At 42.5% G+C, this 17,070-nt stretch overlaps 4 protein-coding genes across 8 annotated transcripts; 2 read left to right on the forward strand and 2 right to left on the reverse strand.

The window, feature by feature from the left end:
* Positions 1–64: 64 nt before the first annotated feature.
* nubp2 (nucleotide binding protein 2 (MinD homolog, E. coli)) lies at positions 65–3,299 on the reverse strand. Its single transcript, XM_020083208.2, has 7 exons — positions 3,159–3,299; positions 2,638–2,756; positions 2,141–2,339; positions 1,542–1,696; positions 1,163–1,273; positions 866–935; positions 65–344 (listed from the first exon to the last, which is right to left on the reverse strand). The coding sequence occupies exons 1-7, from the start codon at positions 3,172–3,174 to the stop codon at positions 205–207; spliced, it is 810 nt and encodes a 269-aa protein (XP_019938767.1). The 5' UTR covers positions 3,175–3,299; the 3' UTR covers positions 65–204.
* LOC109626942 (SPRY domain-containing SOCS box protein 3-like) lies at positions 3,197–9,148 on the forward strand. Of its 3 annotated transcripts, none has more exons than XM_020083207.2 (7): positions 3,197–3,336; positions 5,828–5,963; positions 6,574–6,757; positions 7,297–7,484; positions 7,639–7,741; positions 7,844–7,969; positions 8,055–9,148. In XM_020083207.2, exons 2-7 carry the CDS (start codon positions 5,835–5,837, stop codon positions 8,594–8,596), a joined length of 1,272 nt encoding a protein of 423 aa, XP_019938766.2. In that variant the 5' UTR covers positions 3,197–3,336; positions 5,828–5,834; the 3' UTR covers positions 8,597–9,148. The 3 variants fall into 3 exon arrangements, with proteins under 3 accessions (XP_019938766.2, XP_019938763.2, XP_019938765.2); XM_020083204.2 differs by lacking the exon at positions 3,197–3,336 and adding an exon at positions 3,900–4,052; XM_020083206.2 differs by lacking the exon at positions 3,197–3,336 and adding an exon at positions 3,900–4,052 and having other exon boundaries at positions 8,058–9,148.
* On the reverse strand, positions 9,149–11,723 carry eme2 (essential meiotic structure-specific endonuclease subunit 2). 3 transcript variants are annotated; one of them, XM_020083471.2, is made up of 8 exons: positions 11,258–11,723; positions 10,923–11,044; positions 10,697–10,789; positions 10,460–10,584; positions 10,291–10,348; positions 10,067–10,182; positions 9,737–9,926; positions 9,149–9,650 (listed from the first exon to the last, which is right to left on the reverse strand). In XM_020083471.2, the coding sequence occupies exons 1-8, from the start codon at positions 11,721–11,723 to the stop codon at positions 9,495–9,497; spliced, it is 1,326 nt and encodes a 441-aa protein (XP_019939030.2). In that variant the 3' UTR covers positions 9,149–9,494. The 3 variants fall into 3 exon arrangements, with proteins under 3 accessions (XP_019939030.2, XP_069373260.1, XP_019939029.2); XM_069517159.1 differs by having other exon boundaries at positions 10,067–10,164; positions 10,697–10,792; XM_020083470.2 differs by having other exon boundaries at positions 10,697–10,792.
* A 117-nt stretch (positions 11,724–11,840) lies between these two features.
* On the forward strand, positions 11,841–16,880 carry mfsd1l (major facilitator superfamily domain containing 1-like). Its single transcript, XM_020083469.2, has 13 exons — positions 11,841–12,248; positions 13,051–13,151; positions 13,309–13,418; positions 13,505–13,560; positions 13,659–13,802; positions 13,894–14,052; positions 14,151–14,266; positions 14,506–14,606; positions 14,766–14,877; positions 14,975–15,112; positions 15,467–15,606; positions 15,708–15,819; positions 15,913–16,880. The coding sequence occupies exons 1-13, from the start codon at positions 12,227–12,229 to the stop codon at positions 16,051–16,053; spliced, it is 1,452 nt and encodes a 483-aa protein (XP_019939028.1). The 5' UTR covers positions 11,841–12,226; the 3' UTR covers positions 16,054–16,880.
* Positions 16,881–17,070: the final 190 nt, after the last annotated feature.

Raw genomic sequence — 17,070 nt, forward strand, 5'->3', positions numbered from 1 at the left:
TGCTGTACAATATTAATCTCCTGTGAAAGCTGGTTAATGCAGCACTGAATGAGAACTGCACACAGGCAGGTAGATTGTTTTTTTAATGTTTGACTGTACAGGAAAAGTGCAACATAGAAAAATGACATATAACACAACTCAGCCTTATACAAGTTACAAAGCCTATGTACTGACGTCGGTCGGATCCAGATATGTAAACATGTCTCAAGCTGTTTGGAGACTGTCGAGCAGAGTCTGTGTGATGCTGCTGATGGCACTGAAGGTGGCGCTGTCGGGGAATGACTGTGTGAAATCTTTGCCTTCCTCTATGCTGCTGCTGAGCAGAGGATCCAAGGGCACCGCACCTGAAACGGAGAAGATGAGTGTTGATTACTAAGCTTATGTATTATCCAAATAACGGCACCGCAGTACTTTTAAAATATCACATCTGATACTTAACTGAGAAATGAGCAGTATTAAGTGATGCCACAATCAATGATTACCAATAGGGAAAATCTAAAAGACCATTGGACATCGTACAGTTTCCTTTGCTGGCTAAAGCGATGTAGCAGTGGCAGATGCAGTCTCACCGCCACAGGCTGAGCTGAATTAGCCGCATCATTACTCCAGAAATTGATCTCCACACAAAGCCGATAACCATTGAGGGAAACCGTAAAAAAAAGTCTATTGGTTTGACCGAGACTTATTGATTAATGCGTATTTTCTTTTCCTCTTTTAAATCTGCTGCTGCACTGAAATCAACATCGACCATTTTGGCAGCACAGCAGTGATGAATGGTGGCTGAGGAGTGATCCACACTCACTGTGTTGTGACACCATGTGGCTGCAAGCTGATATTACATGTCATTCTATCTTAATGATCTTACCAAGGAATACTGATCCGGTCAGTTTGGCCAGTTCTTCACCACCACCCTTTGAGAATATATTGCTGCATTCCTGAAAACACAGAATAGTAAATAAAATTGATGCACAAACCATATAATATCATACAGACATAACAGGCAGTGGATTTGTAATTATCTTTATATACTTGAACTAAACCTGAGTATGCTTTCAGACAAACACAAATGTCAGAGTCAGTTGCTCTGGATATCTATCTTCATAAGCAGATATTGGTATTTCATGTCTGAGCTGCCCAATCGATGCTATGAAAGTTTACTTACGGAGCAGTGAGGACAAACAAAGCCACTCATGTTCTCTATGATGCCCAGGATTCGTACGCCCGTCTTCTTACAGAACGTGATCTCTCTCCTCACATCCCCCGTCGATACAGCCTGAAGCAAACACCAGACCAGCAATGACAATTTCCACTCAATTACAGGCATCTCAGGGAGTCTGAATAGTTGTAAACTAGTTATAAACACAGGTAATATGTGGTGACACTCGACTGTTTTGACTGATAATGGTTCTAAGGGGGTATTCATGTAATGCACATTTGTAAGATGCTGGATTTTTGCAGTAATAAAAATCGGCATTTAAACATGACGATGCACTGTCAGTAAATAGTTAAGGTTTTGTCTGCACTGGTCAACTTGTGCGTACCTGTGGTGTTGTGACCAAAACGGCTCCATCCACTCTGTGTTTCTTAAGGTTCTCCAGTACAGCCAAATGCTCGTCAGACGTCCCAGGCGGCGTGTCCACCAGCAGCACGTCCAGCTCCCCCCACGCTACGTCTGACACGAACTGGCCAATCAAAGCTGCAGAACAGGACATTCAGAGATATTAACTCTGGAGCAGAAGAGCATGACATCAAGTTCAAGTGCAAGGCGTGCAGCGCAGGACTCAAGTAGAGAGATACAGAATATCATGCTGGTGATTTGATTTACAACTCTTCCAAGAGTAAAAAGTTAATTGTGTAAATAAATAAGTGTTGCTCTCATGTTAAATCCACTAAATTGTGCCACAGCTCAGTAGTGGAGTTTAGAACTGGAGCCTGACTGATATGGATTTTTGTAGGATGCAGATATATATATTTCAAAAAATCAATTCATATGATGTCGTTATCAAACCCTTTTACAGCGAAATAAAAAAAACACATTTATGTCTCAAAGTGGCCCATACCAGCAAACATAAGAAACAACTACCAATATGTCTGTAAAAGGATTATATCGACCGATATCAGATACTGGAGAACATCCCACCTGTCTTCTTGGGCCCCCTCCACACCACTGCTTCATCTGGGTCGTCCAGGAGGAAGCCGATGGACATGAGAGCGAGGCTCTTCTGGGCGTCGGTGTAGACCGGCACCCAGCCTGAGTCACACTGGTGCACATCAGGCCGGCCCACCCCCAGCATGCGGGGGATACTGGGCCCACAGAGGTCAATGTCCAGGATGCCGACCTGATGATGATGATGATGATGATGATGAAGGTGGTTTGTATGAACACAAGTCAGGAATATTGTGCAGAATTATACAAATCTGTAAAAATACTCAGAGCAGAATGACAGTTGCTTAAAGGGATAGTTCACCCAAAAATGAAAAATAATTAACCTTACTCACCACTATCATTTTTCAGTGAACTATCCCTTTAGTGGGAACTAATGAATGGACTTCAATACACTGTGTATATATATATATATACTTTATAATCCGCTGTAGCATTATTCATGTTTGTGTTCCAGCCTCTCTCTCTATCACCTTCTTGCCAGCGTGTCTGAGAGCCAGGGCCAACTCTGCGGTGATGGTGCTCTTCCCCACGCCTCCCTTCCCTGACAGGACCAACACCACGTGTCGAACCTGGGCCAGACTCCCGTCTCCTGTGGGAGAGAGACAAACATGCTGAGTCACGGTTCGTCCTCCTCTGTAAATGGCGCTCTGAGCAGTGGATGTTATCAGGTCACAGGTTGGACACAGTGAGCAGGTCAGAGCTGTTATGAACTGAGGTCATTGTTGCTGTGTCACAGCTTCAGATTACAAACAGTCGCTTCTCTGATGATTAGCTATTTATCCCAGTAGCGTTTTACTTTAACATGTACAACTTGAGCTTATTTCGAGTTAGCTTCTGCTAATAAGTTACACAAGCTATTACCGTACACGCAGCGGGTTCTGTTAGCCGCAATCTTTTAGCATTTAACACACACAGCTAATGTAAAAATGAACACGCTCCAGGTCAGACTCAATCATCTTAATAACTTTGTTGAACTGTTGGTTCCACCTACCATTGTTTTGCTCCATGTTTTAGACCTGGAGATGCAACATGCACACGCAGTGCCGGATGGAGCTACTTCCGGGTGGCGTCACACGCTGCTCATCTGCCTCTCCAATTGCATTGCACCGCTGGCATCTACGTCCCGCCTCTCTCGCAGTGCCACCAATAGGCTGCCGAGACACAATATGGTGCGTTCAATTGCCTCACAAAATATCAGAATCAACATTAGCATGGCTGGTTTACTTTATATATGTATAAATGTGTATATAAAGAGATAGAAATCAAGTTGTTGATATTTATATAGATGTAGATACAGATGTGTTTATATAGATATAAATTAAGTTGTTGATATTTATATAGATGTAGATGCAGATTTATATTGATATAGATGTATTTGTAGATATATATATACAAGTAAAGGTAGATATAGATATATGTATAGATATATTATTCTCCTTAATATATTGGAAATCAAAACACTTTATTCAGCAGCAAAAAATGATAACCAACAACGTACATGTTTGAATTATATATAAGTATTTTAAGTATAGTGAATGGTAAATATAACAAATACCAAGTACATTGCGACAATTTTAGAGCACATCCCTTCCCTTTGTTATCACCACAGAACACACCACATGATTTTCACTATAGCCAAAGTTCAGATTAGATTGTTACCCCAGTTAGGTAAAGGTAACTAAGTACATTACCATAAAACCCTCCTCCTCACAGGCCCTATCCAATAAGCAGGAGACGAGGGCGTGGAGAAGTAATGTTTACGTCTCGCTCTGAGAAGTGGGACAGTGTGCAAACTGCACCTGTCACACAGTCAGTTATAGTTATAGTGGCACACTGACTTTCAAATGAGCCACTGCAGGACAGTGTACAGGAAGACTGCTGTAAGGTAAGAGCATACTGAAAAAGAAAAATCCCTGCTGCACTGTAGATGAATGAATTTTAGATTAGAGAAACTGCATATTAAGTTCTTTGGCTGAGATAATTGAGAAATACTATGTACGTATGATACTGTAGAGCGACTTTCAGTGAGAATTATTTTGTGAAGTGAATAGAATATGAGATTATACTGAATGTGAATGGAAACTTTGCCGGACACAGCCAATGATCTTAAACAGAACCCATTCAGATCACTGTCACATTCACACACTGGCTGATAGAGGTACTGTAATTTGACCTGACCGGTTTGTCGAGATGATGCATTTACAGTATGTAGGGTAAAGACCAATCAAAGTGAGACTAGCTCCAGACGAACTAATCTAAATTATTGGCATTTATCTCCTGCACCTGCTTGAAAAGCAGTCACCAGCTGCTGCGCTCGGCACTGACATTAACTGCTACATATTAGGACAAGAGGCATTGGGAAAACAAAAACTCTATATAGAGTTTTAGAGTATAACACAAAAAAAAAATATAATATTCTATGTTTTCCCATAGAATACATTTTTTTTTGCTACATGTGGATTTAAAAAAATATTTTCTTACTTTTCAGAATATCAAAACCCATCCAAGATTGTAATGATAACTGACTGGTGGGAAAGAGTTCAACACATACATGTGTTTTCAAAAGCAAACATATTGGTCTGTTTTTGTCTCGCTTTCGGGCAATCCGGCCAAGAGGAATGTGAAAACTGTCAATTAAGAATCATGCTTGTGTTTACTTCACCTGACAAATCGTCTTCTTTTCAGTCGAATGCATACGCCTCACTGATCGCCCAGTGTTTATTCAAGTAGTCTTCATAAAGGACATGCAGCATGTCCGTTTTTATTGTTGTTTGTCCTGATGGAACCGACTTAACAAGACTTAAACTTCTCTAAAATATTTGAATTGCTGTCACATGATTTTTGATCCACTTACACTAGTACCAAACCTGAACATAATAGGTAAGAAAACTGCCATATAATTCTATAGCCCAGTGTCACAGTCAATATAAGGACAGGTGTATATTAAAATCTATTACTTATGCTCAATATACCTTATCTGTGTCTTGTCTGTTAATGAAGCAAGTGACCATACTGCCACTGTGGCAGAGCAGAGTGTTGGGTTTAAAGGTTAAACAAGTACGTGGAAACACTTCCTGTGGCCAACTGTGACATATGGGACTGATGGAAATAGGCGAGCTGCCACACAAAGATCAGCGTGAAGGAGACCAGAAACATTTCCCTCTAAATGATATTCTGCAGGTTCCTATTGACTGGAAGGGCTGATAACAAAACTAAACACACTGAGTGTCTATTTACAACTCTTATTTTAGTTGGCCAACAAGTTTTTAATTCACTTGCGAAACAGTGAGATCGTAAAGTAAGTAAGAAAAACAAGGAATGTTATCTATCGGGGGGAAAACACACTGCACCCAAACTTTCATCAGTCAAGCCTAATCTTTGAAAATGAAATCATGAAAAAGGATTTTATACTCACTGGTTTCAGATGTTTTTATTTTGTGAGTGAGGTTCAACTCATATTGAGAATTCCCAGAATTCTTCCTCAGAATGGAACAGAAAGTTATTTGTGTCTCTGTTCCTTGAATACAGGCTGCTAGTTTTGAAAAAAAATATCTGATTGAGTATCTGTCACAAAGGAATCTGACCTAAATACAAAGCACATGGGCTGTTGTACCAATGCCTACCAGCTGGTCACAGGGTTTGTGGGTCTCCCGTCCACAGAGCTGCCATGCTGAGAAGAGGCAGAAGCGTCCGGGCTCAGCCTTGGGCCTGTAGCGATATACGGCAAGAGACAGCTGCAATGGCAGAGATCCAGACGATGGACAGAGAGGAGTGGGAAGACCAGATCACGATGGAGGTGAGGCAGTGATGGTGTAGGGTAGAATTCAAGATGAAAGCATGAATAGAGAAGTGGACATTTAAAAGGAGATGGTGTGAAATGTGGGAAATTTGGATAGAAATGAACATAACTGGAGACTGATTTTTTTATTTGCAGAAAATCAAGAGATGTATTAAAAGATGCTATTTCTACCTGAGTACCAGTAGTTTTCCACTGGGACTGTGGCCTGTCTGAAATGGTCATGTGTTAGACATGGTCACGTCTCATAGGAAGGACGATATTTTTGGAAAGAGTCTAATTTTACTTACTGGCTCACATGACTTCTCTCACCAATAGGAAGCACGGACAGGTTTTAGTAGAAAGGGTTTGAAACATGGCATATGGGTGCTGGCTCTCATTTGGCTCTTGGGATTAGTGTGCAATACAGCAAGATTATAATTTCCCTGTCCTGGTTTAGCAACCTGTCTTTTGAGACAAGATTTTTGTTTTACAAAATTGCACCTGCCAGTGAAATTTTAACAGTAAATATAATCCATAAGTTTTTAATTTCCTTCCAATGAGCCATTTCTGGACCATGACCACGTCCATGGATTTACGTGATGCTGTAGGTACTGTTTGTGTCCACCAGATCAGCGACATGGAGGCTAAAGTGGATTACGTTGCTGTGAGTTCCCAGACTGTCTCTGAGGTGGAGGCCTTGCCCAGCACAGCGACGTCGATAGGGGAGTCTTTCTGCCAGTGTCAGCCACAGGAAGTGCTCAGCTCAGGATTCGCTGCCATCAGTGACTGCCTCTGTGGGGAGGAGGATCAGAGTGAGCAAAATCTGAGAAATACTGTAATACACCACATAAACCAACAGGGCACAAGTGCAGCCTGGTACTGAGGCTGCACAGACTAGTATACTAATATGGCCTTGGCATTAATATAAAAGTTTATTATATATATATTATATTTGGCTTATGAAAACAATATCACATACAATTTCCGTAAATCAGATTTGAACAGTTGGTAAAAAAGACACCGACAGTAAAAACATTTTGTTGCTTCAAAGATAAATTTAGCTGATTTCATTACCTTGTAAAAATCAGTGCACTAGATGTAAAAATATTTAACAAAATAAGTGAACACCCTTTGACCTGTTGTTGACAGTTCAGGATATACCACAAGGGGGGACCACCAGAGTCAGTAGGGTACATCCTCTGGGGACCAGTTGTCTTGAGAAAAAAATAAAGTTGTCCATTTAGAAGTTTTGGACTGACAGTTGGTCAGACTGACAAAGCATGAATGTAATTACGTATTCAACATAGGAAATCATAGCAAGTCATAGCTTGCATGTCTGGTGTGCTTTCAGGTTTTGACTGGGTATGGGACGAGCACTTCAAGTCCTCCGGAGCCCTCCTCAGCGGTGACAACAGGAAAGTGAGTTTTCACTCCGACTACAGCTGTGGCACCGCTGCCATCCGCGGCACCAAGGAGCTAGCAGACGGCCAACACTTCTGGGAAGTCAAGATGACCTCTCCAGTTTATGGAACCGATATGGTGAGATGCACTCCTTTCAGTTATACTGATGGCAAATTAGCAGTGTTTGAAAAGATGAATGCTGAACAACATTACAATCATAGAACCTACTGGTGACCTAGAACTCCTGTTGTTCTCCTTTGAAGTTTTGCTTTCTGTGGTTTGATTGGTGTAGATGGTGGGAATTGGAACAAAAGAGGTAAACCTGGAGAAGTTCAAATACAACTTTGGCAGCCTACTGGGCCATGATGAAGACAGTTGGGGCCTCTCCTACACAGGTTAGAGAGTCAGTTATAGACCTTGAGTTATCAGAGAAGTCTGTGGAGGTGGATGACCTTAATAATTAGAAATGAAAGTCAATTTTCGATTTATGTTCCCAGGTCTCCTCCAGCACAAAGGGGACAAAGTGAACTTCTCCTCTCAATTCGGGCAAGGCTCCATCATTGGAGTGCACCTTGACACCTGGCATGGTACCCTGACCTTCTACAAGAATCGGCACTGCATTGGTAAATGTTTCCCAATAATTATAGCAGGACCTGTGTGAAAACAGCTTTTATGCTCATTCTCATTCTATCATCTCTTCTGCTACAGCAGGTGTTGCTGCCACAAGGCTCCGACACAATAAGTTCTACCCGATGGTGTGTTCCACAGCAGCTAAGAGCAGTATGAAGGTGATCCGTGCCTGCCACACACCCACCACCCTGCAGTACCTTTGCTGTGCCCGGCTCCACCAGATGTTGCCCGATTGTCCAGACATACTCAGTGCGCTGGAACTGCCCCCAGGTCTGCGCACGCTCCTCCACGTACAACTGGGCTGGGTCTTCACTCTTAGTAGCAGCCCTGAGGCCTCGGAACAGCTCAGGGACTTGCCTGAGGAATTCCATGATGAGACGAGCCTGCCTTTGAGCCCCATCCCCATTCCGAGCCCGGTATTTCCCCTGAGTGCCTGCACCTCCCCGAGCCCCTGCACCAGTCCGTTTCCTGAAGCGGTCTCATACCAGTGCCCCTGTCAGACGACACCTCAAACTCAACCCTGCACTTGCCGCTGCCCTCCAACTCCCCCTAGCAGTGACTATGATAGCTGCTGTTCAGAGCCTGAGGATTACCAATGCAAAAGATGCCGCTGGACATGAGGTCAAAACGTACTTCCAGTTGTTTGGCACACAGCTATTCTACCATTGCCATCAATGTCTCCTGACATAGATCATGAAGAAAAGAGTGATCTTGTCGTTAAGCCAATATTTGAGTTGACGCGAGTGAATTGTTGCTTTATAACTAGCAATGTTATACCATTTAAATAACTTTGTCCATGAAAGGGGAAAAGAGGGTGACATTTTAGAGTTGGTCATTCATTCTAATTTTAGCAAATTTCTATCTGGGGATTCTGGGGCTTATAAGAGCCAAATGTACTTCACTGATTGTTACACACACACACTGAAAAACTTGCGAATGTTCACACTTGTCGTTCTCAGGGATGGACTCCAGGGGGAGCGGAGTTGCTTTTTTGATACCATGATAATGACTTTTTTTGCACATGTAACCAGCACTTGGCTTGAATGTCAACAGTGGTTGTGTTATTGCTTACGAGATAATTTGCTACTGTTATTTTGTCTTTATACATTTATGCTTTGTTTATGAACTTTCTTACTCAGGCAATTCTATAAAATAAATGGAAAAAGAAAAAATTGTGTGCAGCTCATTTTAATTCATTGATTTGTACACAGTAAAGAAATATGTAGTTTACAGAGGTCACTCAAATAGTACAGCTTGCATTTACACATAATTGATCAGAATACTGTATTAAATCAAAACACATCATATAATTCTTTGATTTACAAAATATATAACCTTAATATAATCTTGTTTTGGATCTGCAGAGGTATAAATATTTTACTGAGGGAGAACATGATATTTAATGCATGTAATTAGCTTGTAAACACCATTTACATATTAGCAGCTATGTGGGGAGAAAGTGCAAATATAAACTAGATCCTCGCTGGTATCCATCCATGTCATTCTCAAGTGGACAAATTAGTCCAGGACCAGCTGGGGGTTCTGAGCTGTGAAGCATCTGTACACTCTGGCTGACACCTCTGGCCCTACTCGTCTGTCTTTACCTTCACTCTTTACTATGAGACCAGCCAGCAGCCCCTTCCTCTCCTCCTCTGACCCCAAGTACTGGTACGCCTAAAAACAACAACATTTGAATTTAAGGCAAAGAAAATGTGCGTATTCATTCTAATGCGATCACACTGAGGTATACTCGGGTTTACCTGCAGCAGCAGCTGAGGAGACGAATAGGCTGCTGTCACAGTGGAGGCCACACCAGGGCTAACTCTGTTCAGCTGCTGGATCTGTTTGCTCCAGACCTGAATCAGTCCCGAGCCGTCCCTCTCTACCCGAACTCCACTGGCCCATGATCCATCCACACAGAAGGGCAGCTCTGTTCGCTCTGTCAGGAGTCTGTAAGGACAATGAATGATATCTTATCAGCAAAACAGAACATTATATTTGAACTAACAGGCCAATAGGGATTTAGAGTAGATGGCTGAAGAGGCCTTTCATTTTCTGTAAACGTGACATCAGCTCCATCAGGTGCATACTTGTAAGGGCGTTTTGATAAGGCCTTGGTGACGGCACACACATGGTTAGTGACGTCCTGCCAGCCTTCCAGGAAGACCACTGAGATATTCTTGCAGAGCTGTAGGTAAACAAGAACCTGGAAAGATGCATAGAAAGAAATCTCTCATCTTCTATAGACAGCAAGCATCCTTACACCAAGCGAGAGATTTTTTTACACCTGAAACAAGATTTAAAGTGAACAGACCTCCTCAACGTCCATGCTCCCTATTCCCAGGCCAGATGGTGCACCAAAAGCATCTGTCCTGTTGGTGAGTAAAACAAAAAGGCAGGTCAGAGTGTTTAAATGAATGTCACCACATGCCCCACATCCCATCTTTCCAAGAAGTCTTTGCAAGTCTCACAGATACACCGACCTGTAATCTTGCTGAGATTCTGTCACTAAGAGAGTGACCACCTTCTTGGCATCACGGTTGAGATGCTCCAAAAGAGGGCTGAGAAAAGACCCCATCCCTGTTTCTTCCCCTTCACTGTTGAGCATCTGCAGTGGCAAGAGAAGCAGAAGCCATGGAGCATGAGTGCTATTCAAAACATGCAACAATAAGGCCAGATCAATAGAGTCCATTGCAATTGTGACCTGAACAGCTGCTTACTTTCTTCACAGAGATCACCATGTCCAGGAAGTCAGTCTGACCCAGCAACAACACAGTTTCATTCTCCTCCAGCAAGCCCAAGCTACCTCCCTCCTGCTGAAGGAAAACTGTTAAGATCACACTGAAGGAACTGGAAATTAATAAGAATGTCTTAAAATAGAAATGCAGCAAACCAAACAATCCCATTTAATCCAAACGTCTTTTGAGAAAATGATCAGGTGCTCACCTGAGGTACGTCTCTGGTCCATGTGATGCTGTGAGGATGTTGCTGGCTCTCAATGCTGAACCTCCACTCGTAGGCAGCCAGAGTATCCAGAAGGATGTCTGAGCCATCGTGCTGCAGGAGAGCTGGACAAAAACACACTGACTTATAAAATATATGCACCATTTAAGTTGTTGTCAAAGTAACCTGGTGGGATCATGATTTGTAAATGGGGGCAAATTGTCGGAGAAGTTCGGTTGTCTGTTGTTTAATATTGACCTTGTCTCTTTCCAGTCAATGGAGGAGAACTCTGTGTGGATCAATGCAGATGTGGATCTCTGCAGACAGTGAGACTCTACCTGGATCTATGCAGACAGTCAGACTCTTGAGGCAGTTCTCCGGCCTCAGACTCCTCAGGTTCTCCGCAGCCTCCCTCCTCCGCTGCTGCTCCTGCCTCCTCTCCACCTTCTCCTGGGCTCTGGATGCTCTCTGCCTCTCCTTTACCTCCCTCCCCTCCCTGGCTCTCTCTCTGTCCGCCTCCACCTCCTCCCTGCTGCGGCGTTTCCTCGCAGGACCCGGTGCGTCAGAGCCATGATGTGGGAGCGAAGCAGGGGTTCGGTCTGAGCTGCTTCTCGTTGCTGGGGAGGTTTTTCGTTTGAGATATGAGCTCGGATGCTGATCTCTGAGAGGTCGATCTCTGCAGTGAGAGCTGACTGTTGTTGATTGACTGATCTCATCGTGGTTTAACTGTGGCTTTGTCTCGATGTCCGTGTCCTCCTCAGATTCAGATATTTCCCAAGTGTCTGCTCTGCGTGAAACAGACATTTCAAAGCTTTAACACCCGATCAAAGTGTGTTTACGCATGCGAATCCCATTCTTTTAAAGGTGGTGGAACCGCTTTGTTTACATCGCCGGTGTGTTCGATGGTGTCCGCCGAGGGACAAAAAAATCTACAGTCTATGAAAATCCAATTTTAACCTTTGATACTTTTATAATTCCTCCGCCAAGTTTTGTGCAAATATGTATTTGCTACTTTGTGCGTAATGCTGCTTAGAAACAAACAAACAAATTAAACTTGCAAAGGGAATAAAATAACACAAGTTTTGTCAATAAAGTTTTTTCAAAGCAGGTCTGCCTCTCGCTGTTTGCGCAGATTTGTAGATCATCGTCACGCAGCAGAGCATCATCCATGTGGTTTACAGATCTGTAGTGAGCGGAAGCAGCGGGGGATTGTGGGTAGACAGAGCACAGATCCTCAGCTCATGTAAACAACACTGGACGATGTGATCGGAAACATTATTTGATATCGAACAGTGGATTTCCTCACGATGGCGCAGCCGGCGGAGAGAGGTACGTTTGACTTCTGAGTTATTTTTTACCCTTAATGAGTAATTGAAGTCCCAGACTTGTGCTAAGCTAAGCTAACCCTCCACATTCCTCTCTGAGGAAACAACTGGGTCACTGGGAATGACCAGCTCAGCAGTTTAAGTTTCCCTCTGCTAAGATTTCATGTGACTCGATAGGAAGTTACTTGAACCTTACGACACATTTTGTGCAATCCCTCTTTTGTTTTTGTAATTTAACAAACCACAGCTCAACACATGAACAACAGACAAGAGTGACAATAACAATATACATAAATAATAATGATAACTGACTTCTCCTCAGTCAAGTCCTTGATAATTTTTTTGTTGTCAAATGTACAAACAATATGGCTCAAGATCAAAATACTGTATAAGATTAAAGAGCAGATGCAACTGTATGGAGCGAGAAGCAAAAGACAAAACAGACATGGAAGAAAGAAATTAATCATAAATAAACAATACTTAAGTTTAAATTAAAGGGCTAAGGCTTCTTGTCTAAACCATATTATTCTTGTATAGAAATAGTAGAGTCCATTGACATTTTCAGGAGTTAAGGGGCGTTTGTATAATAGAGAAATTCATTATGAAACAAACTAAACCTATGTGTCGCCTTCATGCGCTTGAGTTTGTGAAGGAAACATTTCCCACATCGAGTCCATCGTCCCATAAATAAAGTCATTTTTGGCAGAAGGTTTCAACTTGTAACATTTTGGGAGGAAACATAGAGCTTCAGTAACATGAGATTAGCCAGAAAAACCAGTCATTCCATTCTCTGCTACTCTTTCCAGCCTATTATCGCTTTGTGGTGCTGTTCTTCAACTGTCTGCTGACGTTTGGCTCCTACTTCTGCTTCGACATCCCCAGCGTTCTGCAGGATCAGTTCCAAGGGGTAAAGTAACAGCTTGAAGATACAATGAGTATCCAGTGATTTACTCACATCTACTTATCACAATCATTGTGATTTGTGTTCCTGAATTCCAAACTCTTCCCTCAAGTTGTGGCGAGACAGATGCTAACTTATCATGGCCTTCCTCTTTATTTGACAGAACCTGACATGTCCCAATACGACAGTGATCAATGGGACAGTGGACTGTGTGGTGGGACTGGGGATGAACCCTCAGCAGTACAATCTTCTCTATGCTATCTATGCCTGGACGTATGTACACACAAACATTGAACTGCACATAAACTGATGAATGGCTTATCAGAGAACAGATTCAGTTTGTTTTGCTCTATCAACAGGAATGCAGTAGTGGTAATCCTCGCTGGATTCCTGATTGACAAATTAGGAAACCGCTGTAAGTTAATGTATATCTTATTTGCAAATAAGTGTAAACAAACAAAAGCCCCAAAATCCGATCATGCTGAATTGATTTCTGTGTCCTCCTCTGTGCAGTTGGCGTGTTTGTATTCTCTTTCCTTTGTGTTTTGGGCTCGTCACTGTTTGCCCTGGGTTCCCACTTCAAAGGGACGCCCTATCTGCTGCCGCTCATGCTCACAGGCCGACTGCTGTTTGGATCAGGCAACGGATCTCTGACCAGTATGGCCGCCTCACATCAATCAAACCTCTTTGCAGCGAAACCTCTGAAGAATGTTTGTAACCGCTCTGTCAACCTTTTTCCTTATTGTAGTCGTTCAGAACCGCATCACAGCCTTCTGGTTCAAAGGGAAGGAGCTGGCCTTGGCCTTCGGTCTGACCCTGGCGTTCTCACGCCTGGGCTCAGTCCTGAACTTCTTCCTCACCCAGAGGTTTGAGGAAAAATACGGCATGCAGTGGACCCTCTGGGGTGGTAAGTCAACCTCAAGGTCTAAGGCATGACGTAATAATGATAACATGTCATTAAAGAGTATTTTTTTTCATTTGCCACACGACACCCTTGTTTTCCAGGTGCGCTGTTATGTGTGCTGGGCTTTATATCAGCAGTTGTTGTCAGTACGCTGGACAAGGTTGGAATGAAGCAGCTGGGTCTCGATGGAGCCATTCAAGAGGAGTCTCGCAAAGTGGTATGCACAGTAACTTTTGATAATAACCAATTCCAATGTCATTAAATATAATAAGATAATCCTTTATTAATTCCACAACAGGGAAATTAACAAGAAATGAAAAGCGCACAATTAAAAAAGTTATCTTTAAGTATTATTAAGCATTTGTTATTTTTTATTTAAAACGATTACTGTGTAGTAGGGTGCAGTACATTCTGAAGCTTTTGCACCGACTAAATAATTTGTTTCTCTGTTTGTAGAGAATTCAGGATGTCAGGCTTCTGTCACTAAGATACTGGCTGCTGGTTCTCACCATCATGTTCTTCTACAACGGCATCTTTCCGTTCATTGCAGATGCCAGGTAACACACAACAGCTGAATGTGTGTGTGTACGTGTACACCCCTGCCTCCTCCACAGACTGAATAAATTCCAAGAGTGAACATGTGAAAATCCCCAGGGTATACAACTGAGAGAACTCAGAAGATAAAGCACTCAGTCCTGTGTTTGTTTTCTGTCCAGTAAGTTCATTCAGGATAAGTACGACGGCTACAGTCAGAAGGAGGCGGCCTATATCGCTGGGGCAGTGTACGACAGCTCACTGATCCTCTCAGCCAGCGTCGGCATTCTCATAGTAAGTTTCTAGTTCCAAAGTTGTTCAAGAGTCACATGAATCAGTGTAGAACAAGTAGGTGAGTCGGAGTAACATGACATTCTCGTGTGTGTTCTAGGATTTTGTGGGTCTGCGGGGCATTTTTGCGGTGGCCTGTGCCGTCCTCACACTGCCTGTGTTTGGACTCCTGGCCTTCACCTTCGTGCCTCCCCTGGTCTCCACCATATGGCTGGGAGTCACCTACTCCTTCGCTGCTGTGAGCTTCAATCAGACAGACTCAACATAATATTAATTTTGTCCTCTTTTATTAACAAATAATTAGAGATGTTCTGACACCATTTTACATTTTACATACTAATTCCAATACCTGGACTTTTTGTATCTGCCAATACCGAGTACTGATCCAATTCCAGCGGTCGGTAGATCAGTAGATAGATAGATGTGCGTACTCGACTTTTGAATGCTGGTATTGGAACATCTCTACAAAGAATTTATTTGATATCAATTATGATCCCATGTGTTTCAACAATCAGTCATATTGTATGTAGTATCCAGTTCCTCCACACAAGAATGGGAAATCTGACCTTCTTCTTTCTGTGCTGTATGGCAGGCGAGCATGTGGCCATCCATTCCCCTCGTTGTACCTCAGGCGACCCTGGGAACAGCCATGGGCCTGGCCACCTCCATACAGATGGTCGGGATAGGAGTGTCCAATCTGGTTGTCGGACAGATTTTAGGCTCCAAGTCTAGGTAGGTAACCTTTCAGATTACGATCTCATGGCACTGCACTGATGCCTCATGGTTTGTTTAATTTATTTACCTGTGCTGCTTTTTGTCAACTTGTTGCTCAGTGAAACGAAGATTCCGTTGTGGCGTTGGCAGAGGATGATGATCTTCATGTTGGCCAACACCATCAGCTGCATCGTCACCTCAGTGCTGCTCAATGTTGTCGACCGCAGACAGGTGAGAGGGATCTGAGCCGTTTGATACGTGCTTTAGTGTGTTGACTCTACCACGGTGCACAGTGTGTTCAGCTGAGGTTTGTTTATTCTTCAGGGCGGGACCCTGAACAAGACGACTAAGAGGTCAGGGCAGGCAGAGAGCCACTCGGACAGAGAGCCGCTCACCCAGGGAGAGGAAGAGCAAAGCGGCGATGAGGATGATGAGGCGCTCAGATCTAATTCAATCAACTCATGAGTACTTCACGTTGACACTAAATACCAAGTTAAAACCTTTTTTACTATATTTTGTACTAGTACCAGTTTTGAGACTGAGGATTCAGTTCATTGTTCACCTCACTGTAAACTGAAAACAGATTTGTTCTCCATACTGTGTGTTTGGGAACAGTTGAGAGAATTAAAGGATGAAAACGAGTCTCTGTCAAACAGTATGTAAACCCAAGAAGTATTTGTATTCTCTTGTAAATATGCAGGATTTTAGTGCTTTAGGTTCTTAACAATGTAATTCTCTCATTTATTTTAGGTAGTGAAGTGGTGCCTTATGATATTTTGCATTTCTTGAAATTAGATATTTTTTGTAATATTCATGGCAACAGGTTTGACTTGGCAGGATTCAGTGTTCGCTCTCAACTCAGAACTTTTCAATAAGCAAACAAAAGACACCACAAACAGATGGAATGGATATAAAGGGATTAACATGTGATCACTGGCATGAATTACAGGATTCCTCAATACTTGATACCTACACACTAAATAAACACTATAAAGACATACTGGAGTGACCATACGGCACATCTTAGGATGTGAGCGTTATCATTTAGCATGCTCAACTGTCGATATGAATATTCCCATCTGCAATTATACGAAACCATATTTGTGTACCTTTCTGATTTATTTGTGTGTTTGCTTTTATTCTCTAAGGGAAATATTCAGACTTCCGTTAACTGTGAAAGCACCAGTTGATCTGCTCATTCATGTTTTGTACAGATGCATCATTTCCTGATGACTCTGGGTAAATAATGTGGCCAAGTGGTGAAATAAAGTCACAAAGAAAATCTAAACTAATCCTCTTTGAAATGTCTTTATTTGATACTGAAACACATTTTAATTTAACTTCTCATCACCTACCTACCAACTGCACTGTGACACCTGACTCCACGGATCTTAGGTTTTGCTTTTATCTGTTTGTTTGTCTGTTAGTTTGCAGGATTACACAAAAACTACAGAACAGATGACCATGAAACGTGATGGAAGG

This window comes from Paralichthys olivaceus, chromosome 21, assembly GCF_024713975.1.
Source record: "Paralichthys olivaceus isolate ysfri-2021 chromosome 21, ASM2471397v2, whole genome shotgun sequence".
Lineage (NCBI taxonomy): Eukaryota > Metazoa > Chordata > Actinopteri > Pleuronectiformes > Paralichthyidae > Paralichthys > Paralichthys olivaceus.

What these genes read in the sequence shown, in the direction of transcription:
- nubp2 (XM_020083208.2), bottom strand. An exon ending in GAGGGGGCCCAAGAAGACAG is followed by an intron (nt 1,697 to 2,140) that starts GTGGGATGTTCT and finishes CCTGTTCTGCAG; the next exon opens with CTTTGATTGGCCAGTTCGTG. An exon ending in TTGTTTGTCCTCACTGCTCC is followed by an intron (nt 936 to 1,162) that starts GTAAGTAAACTT and finishes CTGTGTTTTCAG; the next exon opens with GAATGCAGCAATATATTCTC.
- LOC109626942 (XM_020083204.2), top strand. Translation starts at nt 4,012, where the DNA reads ATGAGCCACTGCAGGACAGTGTACAGGAAGACTGCTGTAAG. An exon ending in TTGGGGCCTCTCCTACACAG is followed by an intron (nt 7,742 to 7,843) that starts GTTAGAGAGTCA and finishes TTATGTTCCCAG; the next exon opens with GTCTCCTCCAGCACAAAGGG. An exon ending in CAAGAATCGGCACTGCATTG is followed by an intron (nt 7,970 to 8,054) that starts GTAAATGTTTCC and finishes CTTCTGCTACAG; the next exon opens with CAGGTGTTGCTGCCACAAGG.
- eme2 (XM_020083470.2), bottom strand. Translation starts at nt 11,723, where the DNA reads ATGTCTGTTTCACGCAGAGCAGACACTTGGGAAATATCTGAATCTGAG. An exon ending in GACTGTCTGCATAGATCCAG is followed by an intron (nt 11,045 to 11,257) that starts GTAGAGTCTCAC and finishes GTTTTTGTCCAG; the next exon opens with CTCTCCTGCAGCACGATGGC. An exon ending in TGGTGATCTCTGTGAAGAAA is followed by an intron (nt 10,585 to 10,696) that starts GTAAGCAGCTGT and finishes TTGCCACTGCAG; the next exon opens with ATGCTCAACAGTGAAGGGGA.
- mfsd1l (XM_020083469.2), top strand. Translation starts at nt 12,227, where the DNA reads ATGGCGCAGCCGGCGGAGAGAG. An exon ending in AAGAGGAGTCTCGCAAAGTG is followed by an intron (nt 14,267 to 14,505) that starts GTATGCACAGTA and finishes CTCTGTTTGTAG; the next exon opens with AGAATTCAGGATGTCAGGCT. An exon ending in ATTTTAGGCTCCAAGTCTAG is followed by an intron (nt 15,607 to 15,707) that starts GTAGGTAACCTT and finishes CTTGTTGCTCAG; the next exon opens with TGAAACGAAGATTCCGTTGT.